Here is a 21,508-nt window from a genome sequence, read left to right on the forward strand (position 1 = left end):
TGAGGACGTGGCAATAAGGTGGTAAAGCGGCTGCAGACTAAAGGTTTCAATAAGGAGACATGAAACACATTAGAGATGCACATACTAGGAGGAAGGTCCAACTGGTAAGCCACTGGGTGTTGGCACCTTGGTTTATTGGGCTACGGAAAGGCCCAATAAACGGAGGAGCGAACTTCAAAGAAGGAACACGAAGTCGGAGGTTGTGAGACGACAGCCAGACTCTGTCCCCAACCTGATAGAAAGGCGCAGGTAGGTGTCTGCGGTCAGCATGGAGCTTGTACCTATCATTAGCATGTCGCAAAGCCTCCTGGACTTGTGCCCAAGTGGAAAAAAGACCACAGAGATGCTCCTCTAACGCAGGAATACTCTGCGGAATAAATGAGGCAGGCAACACGGAAGGTTGGAAACCATAGTTCGCCATAAACGGGGACAAACGGGAAGCTGAATTCAAGGCACTATTGTGAACAAACTCCGCCCACGGTAAGAGGTCTGACCAGTTGTTATGATGGTGAGAAATATAGCAACGTAGGAATTGCTCCAAGGACTGTTTGGCTCGTTCTGCTGCCCCATTAGACTGCGGGTGATACGCAGAGGAGAAAGCAAGCTGAATACCCAACTTTGCACAAAAGGCTCGCCAGAACCGGGACACAAACTGGCTACCCCTGTCTGAGACAATCACCTTGGGTAATGGTAAAATAGAAGCCAGTTCCTTAGAAGTAGGCAACTTCTTGAGTGGAATACAATGCAACATTTTCGAGAACCGGTCAACCACCATAAGGATAATTGTGTTGCCCTGGGAGTTGGGTAACTCCACAATGAAATCCATAGACAGGTGGGTCCAGGGCCTCTCTCCATTGGGTATGGGTTGTAGGAGGCCCACTGGAAGGTGTCATGGAGTCCTACTCTGAGCACACACGGAACAGGCAGCTACGAAGGCGGTTACATCAGCACGTAGACTAGGCCACCAGAATTGTTGGGAAATGGCCCAAAAGAGTTGATTCTTCCCAGGGTGGCCAGCAGCCTTGGGAGAATGGCAAGTCTGGAGCACGGCAGTATGGAGACTCTCGGGAACAAAACAGCTGTCACAAGGTTTCTGAGGAGGAGCATCGACCTGAGCAGCAAGAATTTTGTCACCCAAAGGAGAATTAAGACTGGTGGGAACTGTAGCCAGAATAAGATCAGGAGGAATCACAGGAGCCGGAACCGACTCCAACTTGGAAGTGGAGGAAAATTGTGACAAGGCATCAGCCCTTACATTCTTAGTACTGGGTAAGAATGAGACAATGTAATTAAAACTGGACAAGAAAAGAGTCCATTGCGCCCTTCTGGGAGAGAGGCGCTTAGCCTCAGACAAGAATGTGAGATTCTTATGGTCGGTAAGAATGAGAACCGGCACAATGGTACCTTCAAGGAGATGTCTCCATTCTTTCAGGGCTAAAATGTTCGCCAACAGCTCTCTGTCACCAATCTCGTAAATTGCACTCTGCTGGTGACAATTTCTTGGAAAAGTAGCCACACAGATGCATAGCGCTCTCAGAGTTAGGACGTTGAGACAGAAGGGGGCCAACTCCAGTCTCGGAAGCATCAACTTCTAGTATAAAAGGCAACGTAGGATCAGGGTGTGCCAACAAAGGAGCAGAAACAAAGGCAACCTTGAGACTCTCAAAGGCCTTAATGGACGCCAGGGACCAACTCTGTGGGTTGCTGTCTTTCCTGGTCATATCAGTCAGGGGCTTGACCAGAGACGAGAAGTTACGAATAAACTTCCGATAATAGTTGGTAAAGCCAAGAAAACGCTGCAGAGGACATAAACCCATGGGTCGAGGCCAATGTAGGACCACTGAAAGTTTCTCTGGGTCCATCCAACCAGCAGTGGAAATGACATAGCCCAGGAATTTCACCTGTTCACAATGGAATTTGCACTTTTCCAATTTACAATAGAGATTGTTCTCTCGTAGTCTCTGAAGCACACGACAAGCGTACATCTTCGCCAGCACACCATGGATCAGCAAAGAGTTGTCCAAGAAGGTTTATTAATAGAAAGAAGTTACATCACAAAAGAGGTGCAACGTGCAAGTGCGTGACGAAGGGGACCTGCGCGGCCCCGAAACGTTGCACCTCTTTTGTGATGTAACTTCTTTCTATTAAAAAACCTTATTGGACAACTTTTTGCTGATCCATGGTGTGCTGGCGAAGATGTACGCTTGTCAGATGCTTCTAGAACCCAACTGGTGATCGCTGCAGCACCCACTATTTATGTGCCATTTGACCAGGAACGTGTGCTATTGGAATATCGAATAGTCTGAAGCACACGACAGACATCTGTGTGGTGGCTCTCCAGGGACTTGGAAAATGAGGATATCGTTGAGATAAACCACCACACATAACTGCAACAAATCTCGGAGGACATCGTTAATGAACTCCTGGAAAACTGACGGAGCGTTACAAAAGCCAAAAGGCATTACGAGATACCTGATCTGGTATTAAACGCAGTTTTCCACTCGTTGCCCTCCTTAATCGTGACGAGATTGTATGCCCCTCTCAAATCAAGCTTTGTGAAAACCGTTGCCCCCTTGAGGCAGTCAAATAACTCCGTAATCAATGGAATGGGATAGGCATTCTTAATCGTGAAATGATTGAGACTCCTATAATCGATACAAGGTCTCAGTTGACCACTCTTCTTCACAAAAAAGAAACCAGCACTAGCAGGAGACGAGGATTTGCGGATGAAACCACAAGAAAGTGTGTCTGCAACATACTCCTCCATGGCCTTATCCTCCAAGACCAACAAAGGGTAAACGAGGGGGTATGGCACCCGGTTGAATTGCGCAATCATACGACCGGTGTGGAGGCAAAGTACCGGCTTGACCTTTGTCAAGGACATCGCTGAAATCGTTGTACTCCTCCGACAGGGAGGAGAGTAAAGAGGTACACAGGACCTTGGCTACCTTCTGGAAGCATCTCTCACTGCACTGTGGCGACCAGGACAGAACCTCAGCATGGAGCCAATCAAAAGAAGGGTTGTCCCTCTGTAACCAAGGATAACTAATAACCAGCGGAAACTTAGGGGAGGAAATAACTTGGAATTGGATTATATCATGGTGAAGGGCCCCTACGGCCATGAACAACGGAACAGTCTTATGAGTCACATGGGCAGGATGTAGAGGTCTCCCGTCAAGAGCCTCAATTCAAGTGGAGTGTCACGCAGCTGCAGTGGAATTGAGATGCTTTGATACAAAGGCAACATCAATTAACAGGCCTGCAGCCCCAGAGTCGATTAGAGCTTGTACCTCGACGGATGACTCAGCCCAAGACAGGGTAACTGAAACCAGGGGCTTATCTTTCTGGGAAACTCGAGACGAAATAACGGCACCTAATGTCTTTCCATGACAGGACCCCAAGGTTCGGGCATTCCCTGGACGGGTAGGACAAGACTTCAAAAAGTGACCAGCCTGGCCACAATAAAGGCACAACCTCTCCCTCATCCTAAGGGCTCTCTTATCCGCAGAGAGATGCGTGAAGCCCAAGTGCATGGGTTCATCTTCACAGACCGGCAAGTGTGGGACTGCAAAACTCGGAGGCAAATGTACAGCAGGTTTGTGCCAGCGCTCCTTAAGAGAGTCTTTCTCTGAGTCTGGAGTCAATGAGGATGGCAAATGTCATCAACCTCTCCAGCTCAGTGGCTATATCTCGGGCTGCTATCTCATCCTTGATGTTATCCGAGAGACCATGAGAGAAGGCAGCCACAAGGGCCTCATTGTTCCAAGCAACCTCTGCTGCCAGAGTACGGAATTCAATGGCGTAATCGGCAACAGTTCTTGTACTCTGTTTGATGGACATGAGGCTCTTGGCAGAAGAAGCGGAGCGTGTGGGAACGTCAAATTCCCTTTTGAAAGAAGCCACAAATTCTGAGTAATTCAGGACCACGGGTTTTTGCGTCTCCCATAGAGGGTTTGCCCAGGCCAAGGCTCTCTCAGAAAGCAAAGATATCATGAAACCTACTTTGCTTCTGTCCGTGGGAAACGCCTGGGGAAGCATCTCAAAGTATATCGCAACCTGGTTGAGAAACCCTCTGCATTGAACTGGATCGCACCCAAATCGCTGGGGAAGCAGGGCTGAACCAGACATGCCTCTTATAGAGGTAATGCTCGAGGCGGGTGCCTGCACAGAGACAGGACTAGCAGCAGGGACGGGGCCTGCAACACAGGTTGTACCGGAGCAGCCATAGTGGAAGATTCCAGGTTAGCCATGCGACTCAGGAGCGTTTTTTAATGCCAAGGCAAACTGATCCATGTAGTGATCCTGGTCATTCAATCTGGAAAAAATATTACCAACAAGTGGACTGACTGCATCTTCTGAATTCATGGCCTTTGCCTACTGTCAGAAACCATGAATCAGACCGAAACAGAAGTACAGTTAATCACACTTGTTTAATAATAATAAAAAGGTAAACAGTAAGCGTAGTCAGTAAATAGCCAGAGTTCAGTAATTAGATCGGGTAGTCAGCCAATGCCAATGTCAGAGAGCCAGAGATCAACGTAATAGTACAGCAAGCAGGATCAGGAGCCAGAAGGGACGTCAGCCGAGGAAGTCTCCCCCCCCCCACACTGCACAAATAGCCACACACTGCACAAATAGCCCCACACTCCATAAAATACCCCCCACACTCCATAAAAAAAATACCCCCCACACACTCCATAATTACCCCCACACTACACAATCACCCCCCACACTGCACAATCACCCACCACACTGCACAATCACCCTCCACACTGCATAAAATACCCCTCACACTGCACAAATTTCTACCCCAGTCACCCCACTAAGGACTTTGCCTCAGTGTGATGGCTCACTCACCTCTCCTGGCAGTCAGGATCATCTGCTTCCCGAGTCCTCTCCTCCTGGCTTCCATACAGGCCTAGTGACAGGGGACCCAGAGAACACAATCTCCCGCCCTGAGGTGGCAGCAGGACCCTGGTTTGGGGCTCTGGTCGGTCATCAATGCCTAGGTGGGTGGATCGATGAGCGGATCCTTCCTCCGCTCCTTCCTCTGCTCTGTTCTCTCTCTGGGCTGCAGCAGCGTGCAGCGGAGAGGACAGAAGAGATGGAGAGGTAAAGCTCTTTGGCGCCTCCCCCTCTGTGGTGCCTGGGTGCAGTTCAAAAAGACATCCTGGATAGAGATCGACCGATATGGGTTTTTCTCTGGCCGGCCGATGGCCGATATATGATGCCGATTTTTGTGGCCGATATTTTAGGCCGATTTAAAAAAAAAACCTCACCCACTCCACTCCTCCCTGCTTGCTCCTGTCACTCTACCACACACTTGATGTCCTCAGTACAGATGGCACTGGTTGGCTGTGGAAGGTGGCACTGGTTGGCTTAGGCAGGTGGCACTGTCTGTCATTGGCAGGTGGCACTGGCAGGTGGCACTGATTGGCACTGACAGATAGCACTGGCAGGTGGCACTGATTGGCAATGGCACTGGCAGGTGGCACTTATTGGCAGTGGCACTGGAAGGTGGCACTGGTTTGGAACTGGCAGGTGGCACTGGTTTGGAACTGGCAGGTGGCACTGATTGGCATGGCACTGGCAGGTGGCACTGATTGGCGTGGCACTGGCAGGTACTGGTTGGCACTGGCAGGTGGCACTGATTGGCATGGAACTGGCAGGTGGCGGAAGGTGGCACTGGTTGGCACTGGCAGGTGGCATTGATTGGCAGGGGCACTGGTTGGCGGTGGCACTGGCAGGCAATGGTTGGCGGTGGCACTGGCAGGTGGTACTGGTTGGAGGTGGCACTGGCAGACTGGTTGGCACTGGCAGGTGGCACTGGCAGGTTTCACACTGAGCGGAGTGTAACCGTGTGTGAAACTGACAAGGAGCTGTCCACACTCAGCGCTTGATGCTTGTGTGAAGCTGACACATAGCACAGAGGAGAGAGACAGAGGGATCTGTCAGAATTGAGGTTGATGTCGGTGTGGGCGGGACCCGGCTGGGGTGGGCGGGACCCAGCAGCTATCAAACACCAGCCAATGATTGGGCTGCTTAAGAAAAGGGGCGGGCTACATACACGTAGCGGCCCGCCCAGATTCCATTGGCTGGTGTTTGATATTGGCCGGGTCCCGCCCACCCCTGACATCAACCTCAAATCTGACAGATCCCTCTGTCTCTCTCCTCCTGTTATGTGTCAGTTTCACACAAGCATCAAGCGCTGAGTGTGGAGAAGGGAGGAGGAACGGCGGCCAGTGCTAAATATCGGCCTAATGGCCAAATATCGGTCGACCTCTAGTCCTGGATCGGCCCTGCCTGCGGGCCATATTTAACCGCAAATGGCCCCTGGGCCGGTACTTTGAGACCCCTGTCGTACAGCTTTTGTATATTATTGCTAACACACCAGCTTTTTTCAAGAGGAAATTAGACCAGTCAATGGCCATATTTTTATGTGGCTGACATCTAACAAAAGGATCAACTTTACCTGTTAGTAAGATCCGTTTGACATACCCACGAAATGGTAACTTATTTCTTGCATGCTGACAGACCCTGGGACTAAGCAGAAAAACAGATCTGTTTTCCTTTAGTCAAAGCACTCCCCCTACAGTTAAAAAGCACACATAGGGAACACATTTAACCTTTTAATTGCCCCTGATGTTAACCCCTTCCCTGCCAGTGTCGTTTATACAGTGACAGTGCATTATCTTTTTATCACTGTATTGGTGTCACTGGTCCCCAAAAAGTGTCACTTAGTGTCAGATTTGCCCACCGCAATGTCGCAGTCACGCTAAAAACCGCTGATTTCCGCCATTACTAGTAAAAAAAATATTACAAATAGTCCATAAATCGATCCTATAGTTTGTAGACGCTAAAAAACTTTTGCGCAAACCAATCAATATACGCTTATTTGGATTTTTTGTACCAAAAATTTGTAGCAGAATACATATTGGCCTAAATTTATGAAGAAATTTGATTTTTTACATTTTTTTTATTGGATATGTTTTATAGCAGAAAGTAAAAAATATTGTTTTTTTTTTTTTTTCAAAATTGCCGGTCTTTTTTTTGTTTATAGTGCAAAAAATTAAAAACGCAGAGGTGATCAAATAGCATCAAAAGCAAGCTCCATTTGTGGGGAAAAAAGGATATCAATTTTATTTGTGTACAGCATCGCACGGCTGCACAACTGTCAGTTAAAGCAACGCAGTGCTGTATCGCAAAAAATGGCCTGGTCAGGAAGGGGGTAAAACCTTCTGGAGCTGAAGTGGTTAAAGGTTTGCATTGTCATTTTTTTACTGATTGTACATGGTATCTTATCTATGCTAATATCCCCAAGAGTGGAAGGTCCTCCTGGGGGGTATAAAGTATGTGTCTGGGTTTAAATAAAGAGTATTTCCTCTGGTTTTTTACCTTAACCTCTTGTCTGTGTATGATACTTGAGATAAAGGGCTGGTATTAGCTATCGTCTGCTGGAAGGGTTTGGAGGGCAAGAGACACTGTTTGGCAGAGGCACCCAGGCAGGGTTCCAGGCGGTCCATCACACATGCCATGGATAAAAAAAAGGTTTACTTACATGTCTAATGTAATCATGGATGACATCATTTATAGACAAAATGCCTTCTCTTCTGAAAATAGAGGGATTCCACATTGCTGCTCGTGCCAACATAACCGATGAAGCAGCTGTTAAGGATTTAAATGCTTCTATATCCACAAACTCCCGTATAATTTCCTGTGAGCCTCCACTACAAAGAAACAGATATCTCATATCATTTATGGGCATGGCATGGGTCTAATTATCATAAATACAAGATCTGTTTCAGTTAAATTAGATTTATGCCAATTTTTTTATTTTTATTCAAAAAATGTTTTATTGGTATTGAAATGGGCATAAAGTAAAACCATCAACACTGAGGAATAGATAAAGACAAGGTCTCTGCAAATAAAGCATACAGAGAAGGAATGTTTTACATACACAATTAACAAGTTATCAAATTGCTGAGAACGAAGACAAATTAAATGAAAGATCTAATTAGAGACCTTATGCAGGAATAATTGCAAAATAATTAATCAAAACCCATATAATTAGTATAATAGGATTTTTATAACAGCTTACATGTAAAATCCTTTTCTTGGAGTACATCACGGGACACAGAGGCATAGTATTAACTATATGGGTATATAGGCACCTTCAGGAGATGGACACTGGCACACCCAAGACAGGAAGTTCACTCCCTATATAACCCCTCCTCTTACCAGGAGTACCTCAGTTTTTGTAGCAAAGTAATATACATAAATCCCAAAAGAGGGGAGGGACCTCTGTGTCCCGTGATGTACTCCAAGAAGAGGATTTTACAGGTAAGCTGTTATAAAAATCCTATTTTCTTTATCGTACATCACGGGACACAGAGCCATAGTATTAACTATATGGGACGTCCCATAGCAATGCTATTTGAGGGGAGGGAGACACAACCTGCAGGGTGCCCACAAACTTGAGGACCTATACTGCTGCTTGCAGCACACTGTGCCCAAAGGCGATATGCTCATGCCTTTTTACATCCACCTGATAAAATCTGGTGAATGTATGGACTGAAGACCAAGTTGTGGCCTTACAGATCTGAGCCACGGAGGCATGGTGATGCACTGCCCAAGAAGCACTAACTGCTCTGGTAGAGTGTGCCTTAATTTGAAAAGGTGGAACCTTACCTTTTAATCCATAGGCCTGAATTATAACTTGCCTAATCCATTTAGAAATAGTGGACGCTGCCTGTCCTTTCCTAGGGCCTTCTGGCAGCACAAATAAGACATCAGTCTTCCGGATCTGAGCAGTTGTCTTCAAATAGATCTTGACTGCTCTCACCACATCCAGACAATGTAGTGACTTCTCTTCCCTAGAACATGGTTTTGGAAAAAATGATGGTAGGACAGTATCTTGGTTCAGGTGAAACCCCAAGACCACCTTAGGCAGGAAACTTGGACGAGGACGCAACACGACCCTGTCCTCGTGAATAATTAAATATGGCACTTTACAAGAAAGAGCAGCCAATTCCGAAACCCTCCTTGCTGAGGATATAGCAACCAAGAACACTAAGGGAGTATGCTGTATTGGTTCAAAGGGCTGTTTTTGCAACACTGACAAAACCAAGTTCAAGTCCCAAGGGTTCCAAGGTGATCTAACTGGTGGACTTGGCCGCATCACCCCTTGCATAAAAACCCGGACCAAAGAATGCGAAGCAAGCGGCCTTTGAAATAACACTGATAAAGCCAAAATTTGGCCTTTAATTGTACTCAAGGCCAGCTTATCTCTACCCTAATTGTAGAAAGGCAAGAATTCTGCCTATGCTATACTTTTCCGAGGGTGCCAACCCTTGGATTCACACCAGGAAACATAAGCCCTCCAGACTCCATAATATATGATTCTGGAAGCTGGCTTCCTTGCATTAATCAAGGTAGAGACAACTGACCCAGATAGCCCACGTTTCTTCAGAATGTGGGTTTCAATAGCCAAGCCGTTACATTTATGCCGCGTACACACAAGCGGAATGTACGATAGAAAAAGTCAGACGGAAGCGTTTCATTGTCTTTTCCAATTGTGTGTATGCCTCACCGGATTTTTTTTTTAGAAAATTCTGACGGACCTAAAATTAAACATGTTCTAAATATTTCCGATGGAACCAATTCCCATTAGGAAAACCGCTCGTCTGTAGGCTGTTCCGACGGACCAAAAACGACGCATGCTCTAAAGCAAGTACGAGATGAAAGCATTCGGTGTGGTAAAACTAGCGTTCGTATTGGAGCTAGCACATTCCTCATGCTGCAAATTCTGTGATTGTTTAACCACCTGACATCCAGCCGTAGCCGAATGACGGCTACAGCGCGGATCTCAATTCCTGGGAGGCTGTCCCTTTCCTCGCTCCCCGTGCGCGCTCACGAGCGCGCATCGGGGAAATTCTGTGTTGGCCGTGTCCCTTGGACACAGCCAATCACAGATCGCTGTAAATGGCCAATCACAGCGGCCATTAACAGCGCGATCGCCATGGCCAATGAGCGATGATCTCAAATGTAAACATTTGAGATCATCTCTCATTGCCGGCTCTCTCTCCTCACACAGAGACAGCGTGTGAGGAGATCTGTCAGCGATCTGTGAGTGTTACAAAATGTTTTTACAGTGGCCCATCAGTACAGTGCCAATCAGTACAGTGCCCTATCAGTACAGTGCCCCATCAGTACAGTGCCCCATCAGTACAGTGCCCCATCAGTACAGTGCCCCATCAGTACAGTGCCCACCTGTGCCAATCGGTGCCCACCTGTCTGCCCAGCAGTGATCAGTGTCCATCTGCACAATCAGTGCCACCTCATCAGTGCCCACCTGTGCCAATCAGTGCCCATCTGTGCTGCCTCAGTGCACATCTGTGCAATCAATCAGTGCCCATCTGTGCCGCCTCATCAGTGCCCAGCTGTGCCACCTCATCAGTGCACATCTGTGCCATCTCCATGCCCACCTGTTCCACCTCATCAGTGCCCACCTGTGCCGCCTCATCAGTGCACATCTGCACATCTGTTCCACCTCATCAGTGCACATCTGTTCCACCTCATCAGTGCCCCTCTGTGCCACCTCAGTGCCCATCTGTGCTCATCAGTGCCGCCTCATCAGTGCCCATCAGTGCAGGCTTAGCAACCATGTCCAAAAGAAGCTTTTCCGCCGAGGAAGCGTACCAAATACTGTCCCAGGCCGACGAGAGCAACGGGGAGCTCTCTTTTTCGGATTCCCTTTCCAACTCCGATTCTGAGTCGAACATATTATGCCAGTCCTCAGTAGTGGAACACCGAGTGACTTAGAGGAGGAAGATATTCGGCCCACCAAACAAAGGCGTTCTGGTGAGGAGGCAGTGGCAGATACCAGCACCGCAGAGCCATCCACCAGCACCGCAGTGCCATCCACCAGCACCGCAGTGCCATCCACCAGCACCGCATTGCCATCCACCAGCACCGCAGTGCCTCGGCAAGAAAGGCCAAGGACCCATGCCAGCCTTCCCTATGCCCTGCAGAACCCCTTGTGGCTTCCTCCTAATTCAGGAGAAGCCAACATTCCCCCTTTCACTGCCCAGCCAGGAGTCCAGGTGGACACAGAATTTTTCCCCAATAAATTTTTTTAATTTAATTTTTACCGAGGACATGTTATCAAATATTGTGGCCCAGTGCAACCTTTATGCACAGCAATTTATTTTGAATAATCCAACGTCCTACTATGCCCGTCCCTATGAGTTGAAGGTTTTTTTTAGGGCTCAAATTTAATATGGGACTCACAAAAAAAAAACACTTTGATGTCCTATTGGTCAACCCACCCCATCCACCACATGCCAGTATTCTCCAAGGTAATGCCCAGAAACAGATACCTCATGATAATGAGGTTTCTTAATTTCAATGACAATACCCAGTGCCCTCCCCGAAATGACACAAACTATGACAGGCTTTTCAAAATTCGGCCACTTTTAAATTATTTTTCTGCAGTATTCCCCCAGCTGTTTACCCCGGACCAAAACATATGTGTGGATGAGTCCCTTGTTAAGTTTAGTGGCAGGCTTAAAATAAAACAATATATTCCCAGTAAAAGGGCCCGCTATGGGGTGAAGGTATACAAATTAGGTGACCGAGTCACAGGTTACATATATGCCTTAAAGTGTACGAAGGGAAGGACACCCAGCTGCAACCCCCTAATTGCCCAGACTACTTGGGATCAAGTGGGAAAATTGTTTGGGACCTCATATACCCCCTACTGGAGAAAGGCTACCACCTGTATGTAGACAACTTCTACACATCTCTGCCCCTGTTCCACAACCTTCACCGGAAGAAGACGCCTGCATGTGGTACCGTAAAAAAGAACTGGAAGGGCTTACCTCAAAGTCTGGTCAATAAGAAATTGAGAAAAGGAGAAACGGCAAGTCTACGAAACAACGAGATTTTGACAGTGAAGTGGAGGTACAAAAGAGATGTCTACATGTAGTCTTCAATCCACAATGACACCTTCATGGAAATCCCCAGAAGAAATGGCCCCATACAAAAACCTAAATGCATCTATGATTATAATTTGTTTATGGGGGCAGTCGACTTGAATGACCAGATGCTGGAACCATACCTTGCCACAAGACGGACATACCATTGGTATAAAAAAGTCATAATTTATTTTTTTCAATTGGCCATATACAATTCATATGTAATTTATCATAACTCCACCCAAAATCGGAAGTTTTCACTGCCCTTATATTCCCGAACGGCCCACCAGAAAATATCCGATCAGATGTTCTAAGTCGACTCTTCGAACGCCACTTTCCCGATAAAATCCCTCCCAAACCAACAGGCCAACGACGGCAAAAAAAAAAGGAAGGTGTGTACCAGAGCAGGATTCAGAAGAGACACATCTTTTTATTGTGCACAATGTCCTTCTGAACCAGGCCTCTGCATAGGTGAATGTTTTCACCGTTACCATACTTCAATAAATTATTAGTGAAGTATGGTAAACGTAAGCCTCCGTTCCTGCAATTTACCCTCACACCCCTTATGCCACTGCCTGCTCTGTAACTGACCCTGGCTTGTTATTTGACCACGCTTCTGCCTAACGATTCTGTACATACCTCTGCCTGATCTGGAACTGACCTTGGACTGTTTGACCATGATATTTGCCTGCCTCTTGGACTGATCGTGTACCCTGCTACTGGACTAGTGGGATTCAACACAGGGGGTCTCACATATGTGAGGGGCTCCAGAATTGTTTTTCTGGATGAAGAAAACAATTTTTTTTGTTTTCTCAATCCTAGATTAGGGTCTGGAGACTTGGAAGCTTCAAAGAGATTTGGGTGGGAGAAGCCTCTACCCCTGTCCCCATTCTGTCCTGAATAAGGCCCTACTTCTGCCTGTAGGACTGTCCTAGAAATTCGGACTTACTGCCGTCATGCCTCTGTCTGTCGCACTGACCACACCACATGGACCTGCCTACTACCAGGACCAATATTTTTGGCACTGCGGACAATATCTCTGCCTGCACTGACCCTGGACTTTATATGGACAGTAACCCTGCCTGCTGCCTGGACAATTGTGTTCGCCGCTGCTGACCAAGTCCCTGCCTGCTGCCTGGACCAGTGCTATCCTCCTGTGTACAACTGCCCTACTACAACCACAGGTAATCTTTTGTTTACGCTTTGCTCAGCATAATGTATTTTGGGGGGTAATTCTTGGTATGTGCATGCTATGTGTCCCTGGAACACCTGACGGTGTTCCTTGCATGTTGGATCTCTAAGTGGCCAGGCTGTGTAGAAGTCCCACACATGTGGTATTGCCATACTCAGGAGGAGTAGCAGAATGTATTTTGGGGTGTCATTTTTGCTATCCAAATGCTATGTGTTGGAAATATCTTATAAACGGACAACTTTGTGTAAAAAAAATGCGGTTTCATTTTTTTCCCACATTTTCCAAAAACTTCTGGAAAAAATGAACTGTTAAAAAGACTCATTATGCCTCATAGATTATACGTTGGGGTGTTAGCTTTCCAAAATGGGGTCATTTTGTGGGTGTTTCCATTGTCCTGGTGCTCCAGGGCCTTCAAAAGTGTAATAGGTGGTTGAGAAATGTGATGTGTAATTTATGCTCCTAGAACACCTGATGGTGCTCCATCCATGTTGGGCCTCTGTATGTGGCCAGGCAGTGAAAAAGTCACACACAGGTGGTATCGTAATACTCAGGAGGAGTAGCAGAATGTATTTTGGGGTGTCATTTGTGGTATACACATGCCATGTGAGAGAAATAAGCTATTACAATGACAATTTTGTGGGGGAAAAAAAAATCTCAATTTTGCAAAGAATTGTGGGAAAAAAATACAACTTCAAATAACTCACCATGCCTCTAACTAAATACATTGAAATGTCTACTTTCCAAAAAGGGGTTATTTGGGGGGCATTTGTACTTTCCTGGCTTGTTAGGGTCTCAGGAAATTAGACAGGCCACCAGTACATCAGATGTGATAATTTTTGTATGATTTGCACCATAGCTTGTAGACTCTAAAACTTTCACACAGACCAAATAATTTCCACAAATTTTTGGTTATTTTTACCAAACATATGTAGCAGTATAAATTGTGGCCAAAATTTATGAAGAAAAATTACTAATTTGCAAAATTTTATCACATAAATTAAGAAAATTTTTTTTTTCAAAATTTTCGGTCTTTTTTCATTTATAACGCAAAAAATAAAAAACCCAGAGGTGATCAAATACCACCAAAATAAAGCTCTATTTGTATGAAAAAAAGGACAAAAAAATCATTTGGGTACAGTGTTGCATGACTGAGTAATTGTCATTCAAAGTGTGAGAGCATTGAAAGCTGAAAATTGGTCTGGACAGGAGGGGGGTTTAAGTGCCCAGTAAGCAAGTGGTTAATGCAGCGCATTTTTTTCTTCTTTATAATGCTAGAAGAATGAGGTTGTTTTGCTGCTCATATTCACACAGAGTTCTCACAAACTGATTTCTGGATTATTTCTCCTGATCTCATGAATAATATTGTATTTTGTAAAAGCCCATTCTCCATAATAATGTTTCCAATTTTTTTTTTTGTTATAGTCATCTTTTATTATTTTTTATTTCATCAAGATCTTTTTTTAGGATTATTTTAAAATTATTTTCTAGTGCTCTCCATATAATAACATATAATAATATAATAACATTATTATTATTATTTTTTTGAACCTCAAGGAGGTTGGTGTCCCTTGTTTAATTAGACATTGTCTTTTAGAAATGTATTTGAGAAAAAACACATAGGCAAGTTGTAACGAGCCCCTTGCTCGCTCGGTTCCACTTTCCCGACACTCCTCTGCAGCTATAGAATCAGATTCAAGATCTTTTTTTAGGATTATTTTAAAATTATTTTCTAGTGCTCTCCATATAATAACATAATAACATTATTATTTTTTTTCTTTTTGAACCTCAAGGAGGTTGGTGTCCCTTGCTAATTAGACATTGTCTTTTAGAAATGTATTTGAAAAAAAACACATAGGCAAGTATTTTCACAAAATAAAATATCCATTTATTTATTTTATTATATTTGGTAACAAAATAAAGATGAAGGCAACACTGGAGAAACTTTTTGAATTTGTGAAGCCTTTTGGCCCCAGGGCACACATCAAGTCTGTGGGAAAAAAAATGGGATCTTGAGGAGTTCATATAATAGGGAGCCTAAAATGGTCCAGGAATCCCAGAGATCAGGACCATATATGTCCCCAGGCTGTGGTACTACACCAGCCTGCGTCTTCTGTCAGACCAGGCCATCACTTTCTTGTCTTCGCTGCAGCCTTCCCTCCACGCTGCCCTGCAGCCTTCCTTGGAGGCTGTGGCTCTGGTGGTGGACTTGTTGCAGGAGGAGGAGGATGGGCTTGCTAATATATGTGGCTGTTCTCAGTTAGCTGGCCCCTCAGCCCCTTCTGATGGGCCTCAGCAGAAATTCCCTCACAGAGGAGGCGTTGGCCCTTCTCCAATTCTAGCAACCTGGTAGCTAGATAGCAGCCATAGGCCTTTTCAGCGTGGGGGGGGGGCTCCTAAGGACATCCGTTGCTTCCTTAATGAGGCCCAGTGCTGCCTCCTCAGTCACCGTCCCCTTCCTGGGCCTTTTTGTTGGAAGGCGGAGGGGAGGCACCTGGGATTGGGTGAGGCTCCTACTGGGCCCAACCACCTCCTGGCTGTTACTGGGCATGGCCACTTCCTGGCTGTCACTGGGCACGGCCTCCTCCTGCCTGCCAATTTTCAGACCCTCCTCCTGGCTGAGCTCATCCTGTGTATAAAAAAGGGACATAGTTTTAGTTTTTGGTTCATCAATCACACACAATTTTCAGATCATGACTTGCAAATTCAATGTTAATACATATAAAAGATTATCATTCTGACCCCAGCATTTTTCAAGCTGGTCACAAACATTTTTGGCCACTACTGTCAATTGATATGTATACATCATTTTTTGGATAAAATCCTTAATAGGTAATCAATTATATCATTAATATTAGGACAATAAAAAATGTAGAAAAATAATATACCTGGCTCCAGTTGGGCACATCCACTTCTTCTAGGATGGAAGGCCCAGGTTGTTCCTCGTCAGCCTCTGCTGGGGTGGAGGGAAGGCTGCAGGGAAGGGTCGAAAGAGATTCATCCAGTCATCCAGAAACCGCAGTTTTTGGAAGTACCACAGCTTGGGTACGTATACGTCATCTGCTGATGCTCCTGATCTCAGGGAAGCCTGGATCTTATTATGCTCCTTCCTATACATGTTCCTCAAGATCCCAATTTTAGTTTCCAAAAACTTTATGTTTGCTTCTGGGATCCAAGTCTTCACAAACCCCAGAAGTTTCTCCAGCGTTGCCTTCCTTACTTGTTTATTGTACTATACAGTGGGGACGGAAAGTATTCAGACCCCCTTAAATTTTTCACTTTGTTATATTGCAGCCATTTGCTAAAATTATTTAAGTTCATTTTTTTCCTCATTATTGTACACACAGCACCCCATATTGACAGAAAAGACGTTTTTGCAGATTTATTAAAAAAGAAATACTGAAATATCACACGGTCCTAAGTATTCAGACCCTTAGCTGTGACACTCATATATTTAACTCAGGTGCTGTCCATTTCTTCTGAAACATCCTTGAGATGGTTCTACACCTTCATTTGAGTCCAGCTGTGTTTGATTATACTGATTGGACTTGATTATGAAAGCCACAGACCTGTCTATATAAGACCTTACAGCTCACAGTACTTGTCAGAGCAAATGAGAATCATGAGGTCAAAGAAACTGCCTGAAGAGCTCAGAGACAGAATTGTGGCAAGGCACAGATCTGGCCAAGGTTACAAAAAAAATTCTGCTGCACTTAAGGTTCCTAAGAGCACAGTGGCCTCCATAATCCTTAAATGGAAGACGTTTGGGACGACCAGAACCCTTCCTAGAGCTGGCTGTCCGGCCAAACTGAGCTATCGAGGGAGAAGAGCCTTGGTGGGAGAGGTAAAGAAGAACCCAAAGATCACTGTGGCTGAGCTCCAGAGATGCAGTCGGGAGATGGGAGAAAGTTGTAGAAAGTCAACCATCACTGCAGCCCTCCACCAGTCGGGGCTTTATGGCAGAGTGGCCCGACAGAAGCATCTCCTCAGTGCAAGACACATGAAAGCCCGCATGGAGTTTGCTACAAAACACCTGAAAGACTCCAAGATGGTGCGAAATAAGTTTCTTTGGTCTGATGAGACCAATATAGAACTTTTTGGCCTTAATTCTAAGCGGTATGTGTGGAGAAAACCAGGCACTGCTCATCATCTGTCCAATACAGTCCCAACAGTGAAGCATGGTGGTGGCAGCATCATGCTGTGGGGGTGTATTTCAGCTGCAGGGACAGGACGACTGGTTGCAATCGAGGGAAAGATGAATGTGGCCAAGTACAGGGCTATCCTGGATGAAAACCTTCTCCAGAGTGCTCAGGACCTTAGACTGGGCTGAAGGTTTACCTTCCAACAAGACAATGACCCTAAGCACACAGCTAAAATAAAGAAGGAGTGGCTTCACAACAACTCTGTGACTGTTCTTGAATGGCCCAGCCAGAGCCCTGACTTAAACCCAATTGAGCATCTCTGGAGAGACCTAAAAATGGCTGTCCACCAACGTTTACCATCCAACCTGACAGAACTGGAGAGGATCTGCAAGGAGGAATGGCAGATGATCCCCAAATCCAGGTGTGAAAAACTTGTTGCATCTTTCCCAAAAAGACTCATGGCTGTATTAGATCAAAAGGGTGCTTCTACTAAATACTGAGCAAAGGGTCTGAATACATAGGACCATGTGATATTTCAGTTTTTATTTTTTAATAAATCTGCAAAAATGTCAACAATTCTGTGTTTTTCTGTCAATATGGGGTGCTGTGTGTACATTAATGAGGAAAAAAATGAACTTAAATGATTTTAGCAAATGGCTGCAATATAACAAAGAGTGAAAAATTTAAGGGGGTCTGAATACTTTCCGTCCCATCTGTAAACTGTGTTTGACCTCCCACAGATTCCTCATCTCCCTGTACTTGTCAATAAAACTGGACATAAATTCTGGGTCCTTAAACTTATTCATTTTTTCTGTAAGACAATACACAAGACAAAAACACTAATGGCAGTCTAAACTATCATAATCTTATCCCAATATAGGCCTCAATCTTTAAGCAGTATAGGCCACTGATGTTCCAAATTTAAAAAATGTTACCTTCGTTTCGGACGCTCGCAACTTCCGTTCCTCTTCCTCTGCGCACAGAACGTACGACACATGTATGTTAGTTTTATACACACTGCGCATGCGTAAAACTCCGCCCGCCCCTGACGTTCTTTATCATGAATATTCCCCGCCTCTTCTCTCTACGGTGCGCAGAAGGAGCAACATGGTGGAGACACAGCAGGTGGTTGTTAATTATTCCAGTAACGAGGAAAGCCCGGAGCCCGAAACATCCTGATCCCGGAAGAGGAGATTTAAGACCTTCAATATGGCCTTTGAAGAAATGGTGGAGATGGTGGGCATCTTGCGGAGGGAGGATTATGATGGGAAACATGGGCCGTACACCCATCCCAATTTGTGCAAGGACCAAATCATGACAACAGTTGTGAACACTTTGAAGCAGGATTTTGGGGTATGACGCGCCAAAGACCAGTTAAGAAAAGCTGGTCCGACCTTAAACTGAGGGAGGCGGATCAGTATCGAAGAATAAAGAAGGTGCTTCAAAAAAGTAAGCACTTGTCGTGTGTTCCTATTATGATTATTAACTTGCATGCTGCTCCATGTGCTTTTCTTTACTGTTGTACAGTTTTAAATGGCTACTTTCATGTTCGTGGACACAGTAATCGTTCGTAGGAAACATCGTTAGTAGGAAACATCGATTGTAGGAAACATCGATCGAAAATAAATATGATGTATTTAGTTGATACAGGGTTTTAACTACATTTTGGTCTTGCTAATTTGTCTTATTAAAATAAGTTTAGGACATTGTTGTGTAGATGTCTTTGAAACTTGAATGAATTGCAAACTTGATTCAGTGGAATGTTTAAGGAGAGGACACTCAGCAGCTGTTTACACATCTGGACTCAGGAGCACTAGTGTGGGACACCAGAACACTTTTTTTTAGGGTAACCCACACAGGTGCTCCAGTGGATAGTCGGGGTGTCTCCATCTGTGAAACTTGGCCAAAAAAGGTATGTATTCCAGCTTGGTAAAAAAAGTTTTTTTAATCATGTCTTAAACTTGGATCCCTTCCCAAACAGACAATTGTACACCACTTCAAAGCAATGTTTCATATTCCTATTTCTGGACTCAAATATTTGTGTGCTAAGTATACCTTTTGTTTCATTCTCATAGGGGAGAAAAGACTCGGACAACAGGCTCCCAGGGACCCCCGACCTCGCCAGCCCGATTGGGAAGTAAGCCGAGCCCCCCCGAAGATGTGGAGGAAGGAGAGGTGGAGGAAGCGTGGGACATGGGCACCCTACCAGGTGAGTGTCTGACACCCCAGCTTCAGGTAATCTATGTATGCCTGCATATTTCTAAATACATGTTTTTTCATCAATTTTAGGTGATGTTCTGGTTGTGGAAGGGGAAGCGGCGGAACCTTTTACTAGGGCCAGCGCCCAAACCCTCATTATATAACTCATGGCGTGGAATGGGGAGATAGACGCAATGCGCAATCGCCTTGACATCATGCAGCAGGAAATGAAGAACATGATCAATGTTTTGGGGAGAATATAATCCCTTTTTCCCTAAAACAAAATCGATCATGTTCTTCATTTTCTTTTTAGATGACCAGAATATATTTTTAAGATTTGTACATTTTAAAAGCAAAATTGTGAAGATGCACACGGTGTGTCAACATGTGCTATCTGCCATCAGAGAATCTCAATGTACGCGTTTTGTGAAGGCAACCCCTTCCTCATGACTCTAGTAGGTGAGAGGAAGGGGTTTCACCCCCAAAACACGTCCATTGATCCCCCATGATGGGGGATAGCACATGCTGACATTACCCATTTGGAATCCCAATTTGTGTGCATCTTCAAAATTTGGCTTTTACAGGGGTGACATCACCCCATCTGATTTATGCCAATATCAAGACATTTTTGGCACTATAATGTCTGATATTGCCTTAATTTTTTAGATGTTGAACTTTGTAAGTTCCAGAGTTGTGTGTATGTTATGTTTTAAAACATGCCTGTTTGTAAAAACAAAAAAAACAAAAAAAAAAACAACAAAAAGAAAGATTGTTAAAAAAATATATATATTGATAAAAAAAGAAATATATATATTTAAAAAAAAAAAAATTATAAACACACATGTGAATGTGCACAGATTAAAAAGTTTGCTAATCAACAATGTATGGCTTCTTCTTTCAATGCTCAACACCAGTTTTGTAAGTAATTTTGTGTTTACAGTGACAATGGGGCTTATTTACTAAAGGAAAATCCACTTGGCACTACAAGTGCACTAGCAGAACCTAGGAGACAGCCAAAAAGAAAAGCAAGCAATAAATACAATTCTAGATTTTATCTGATCATTTTTTTTAATAATAAAAATTAGACATTGTCTTGCATTGCAAAGGCACCCCTACCCGTAAAATAATTAACATATTTCTCCCTAACTTCACGGCGCTTTGGGGGGCCAAGCCAGTACGGCCAGTATCCAGGCCGTCAGAGGATTCTCTGTAATAAGTCCGGCCTCAGGCCCAACTGAGGCAATATAATTTGTAGAATTTTTTCTTAAAAAATTGTGCAGGATGCAGCATGATAGGACAATATGATTGAGTTTGTAGTCCGCCATATGGATTGCTGTCAGAAACAGGCGGAACCGGCTGGCCATTATCCCAAAGGAATTCTCAACAACTCTTCTGGCTCTGGCCAACCGGTAGTTAAAAACCCTCCTCTCCGGGGTGAGGGTCCTTTGGGGGAATGGCCTCATCAGGTGCTCGCCCAGACTGAAGGCTTCATCTGCAATGAAGACAAAGGGGAGTCCTTCCACGTTATCCTCATCAGGTGACAATGCCAGGCCACCACTCTAAAGACACTGGTAGAACTCCGTCTGGGCAAAGACTCCTCCATCCAACATCCGGCCATTCTTCCCCAAGTCCACATACAGGAATTCATATTGTGCTGACACCACCGCCATTAACACGATACTATGAAACCCCTTATAGTTTAAATAGTATGACCCCGAACGGGGTGGTGGCACAATATGGACATGCTTCCCATCTATAGCCCCTCCACAGTTGGGAAAGTCCCAACGGGTGGCAAAATGGGCGTTTTGTGTGACGTTGAAGGAAACTGGGGAGTCAAACATGAAAAAAAATATAAGTACTTTTGCACATAACATTGCAAGCAGATTACACAAAAAACATTCTTGCCCAACATCAGTATAACATTTATTTTAAGTATTATTTAAAGACTAAAGTATAAGGCCCACTTATCAGATTCCTCACCCCCTCTTATGGCCCATTGATAA

At 44.9% G+C, this 21,508-nt stretch overlaps 1 protein-coding gene across 14 annotated transcripts in view; it reads right to left on the bottom strand.

Moving 5' to 3' along the window:
* The window catches only part of DUS2 (dihydrouridine synthase 2), a 1,383,726-nt gene that overhangs the window by 389,150 nt on the left and 973,068 nt on the right, over nucleotides 1-21,508 (bottom strand). For all 14 annotated transcript variants that reach the window (XM_073605117.1, XM_073605118.1, XM_073605124.1 and 11 more), the window contains one exon: nucleotides 7,559-7,727. In XM_073605117.1, the coding sequence (XP_073461218.1) occupies nucleotides 7,559-7,727 (169 nt within the window). The remainder of the gene's footprint in view (nucleotides 1-7,558; nucleotides 7,728-21,508) is intronic.

Source organism: Aquarana catesbeiana, linkage group LG11 (assembly GCF_042186555.1).
Source record: "Aquarana catesbeiana isolate 2022-GZ linkage group LG11, ASM4218655v1, whole genome shotgun sequence".
NCBI classification, from domain to species: Eukaryota; Metazoa; Chordata; class Amphibia; order Anura; family Ranidae; genus Aquarana; species Aquarana catesbeiana.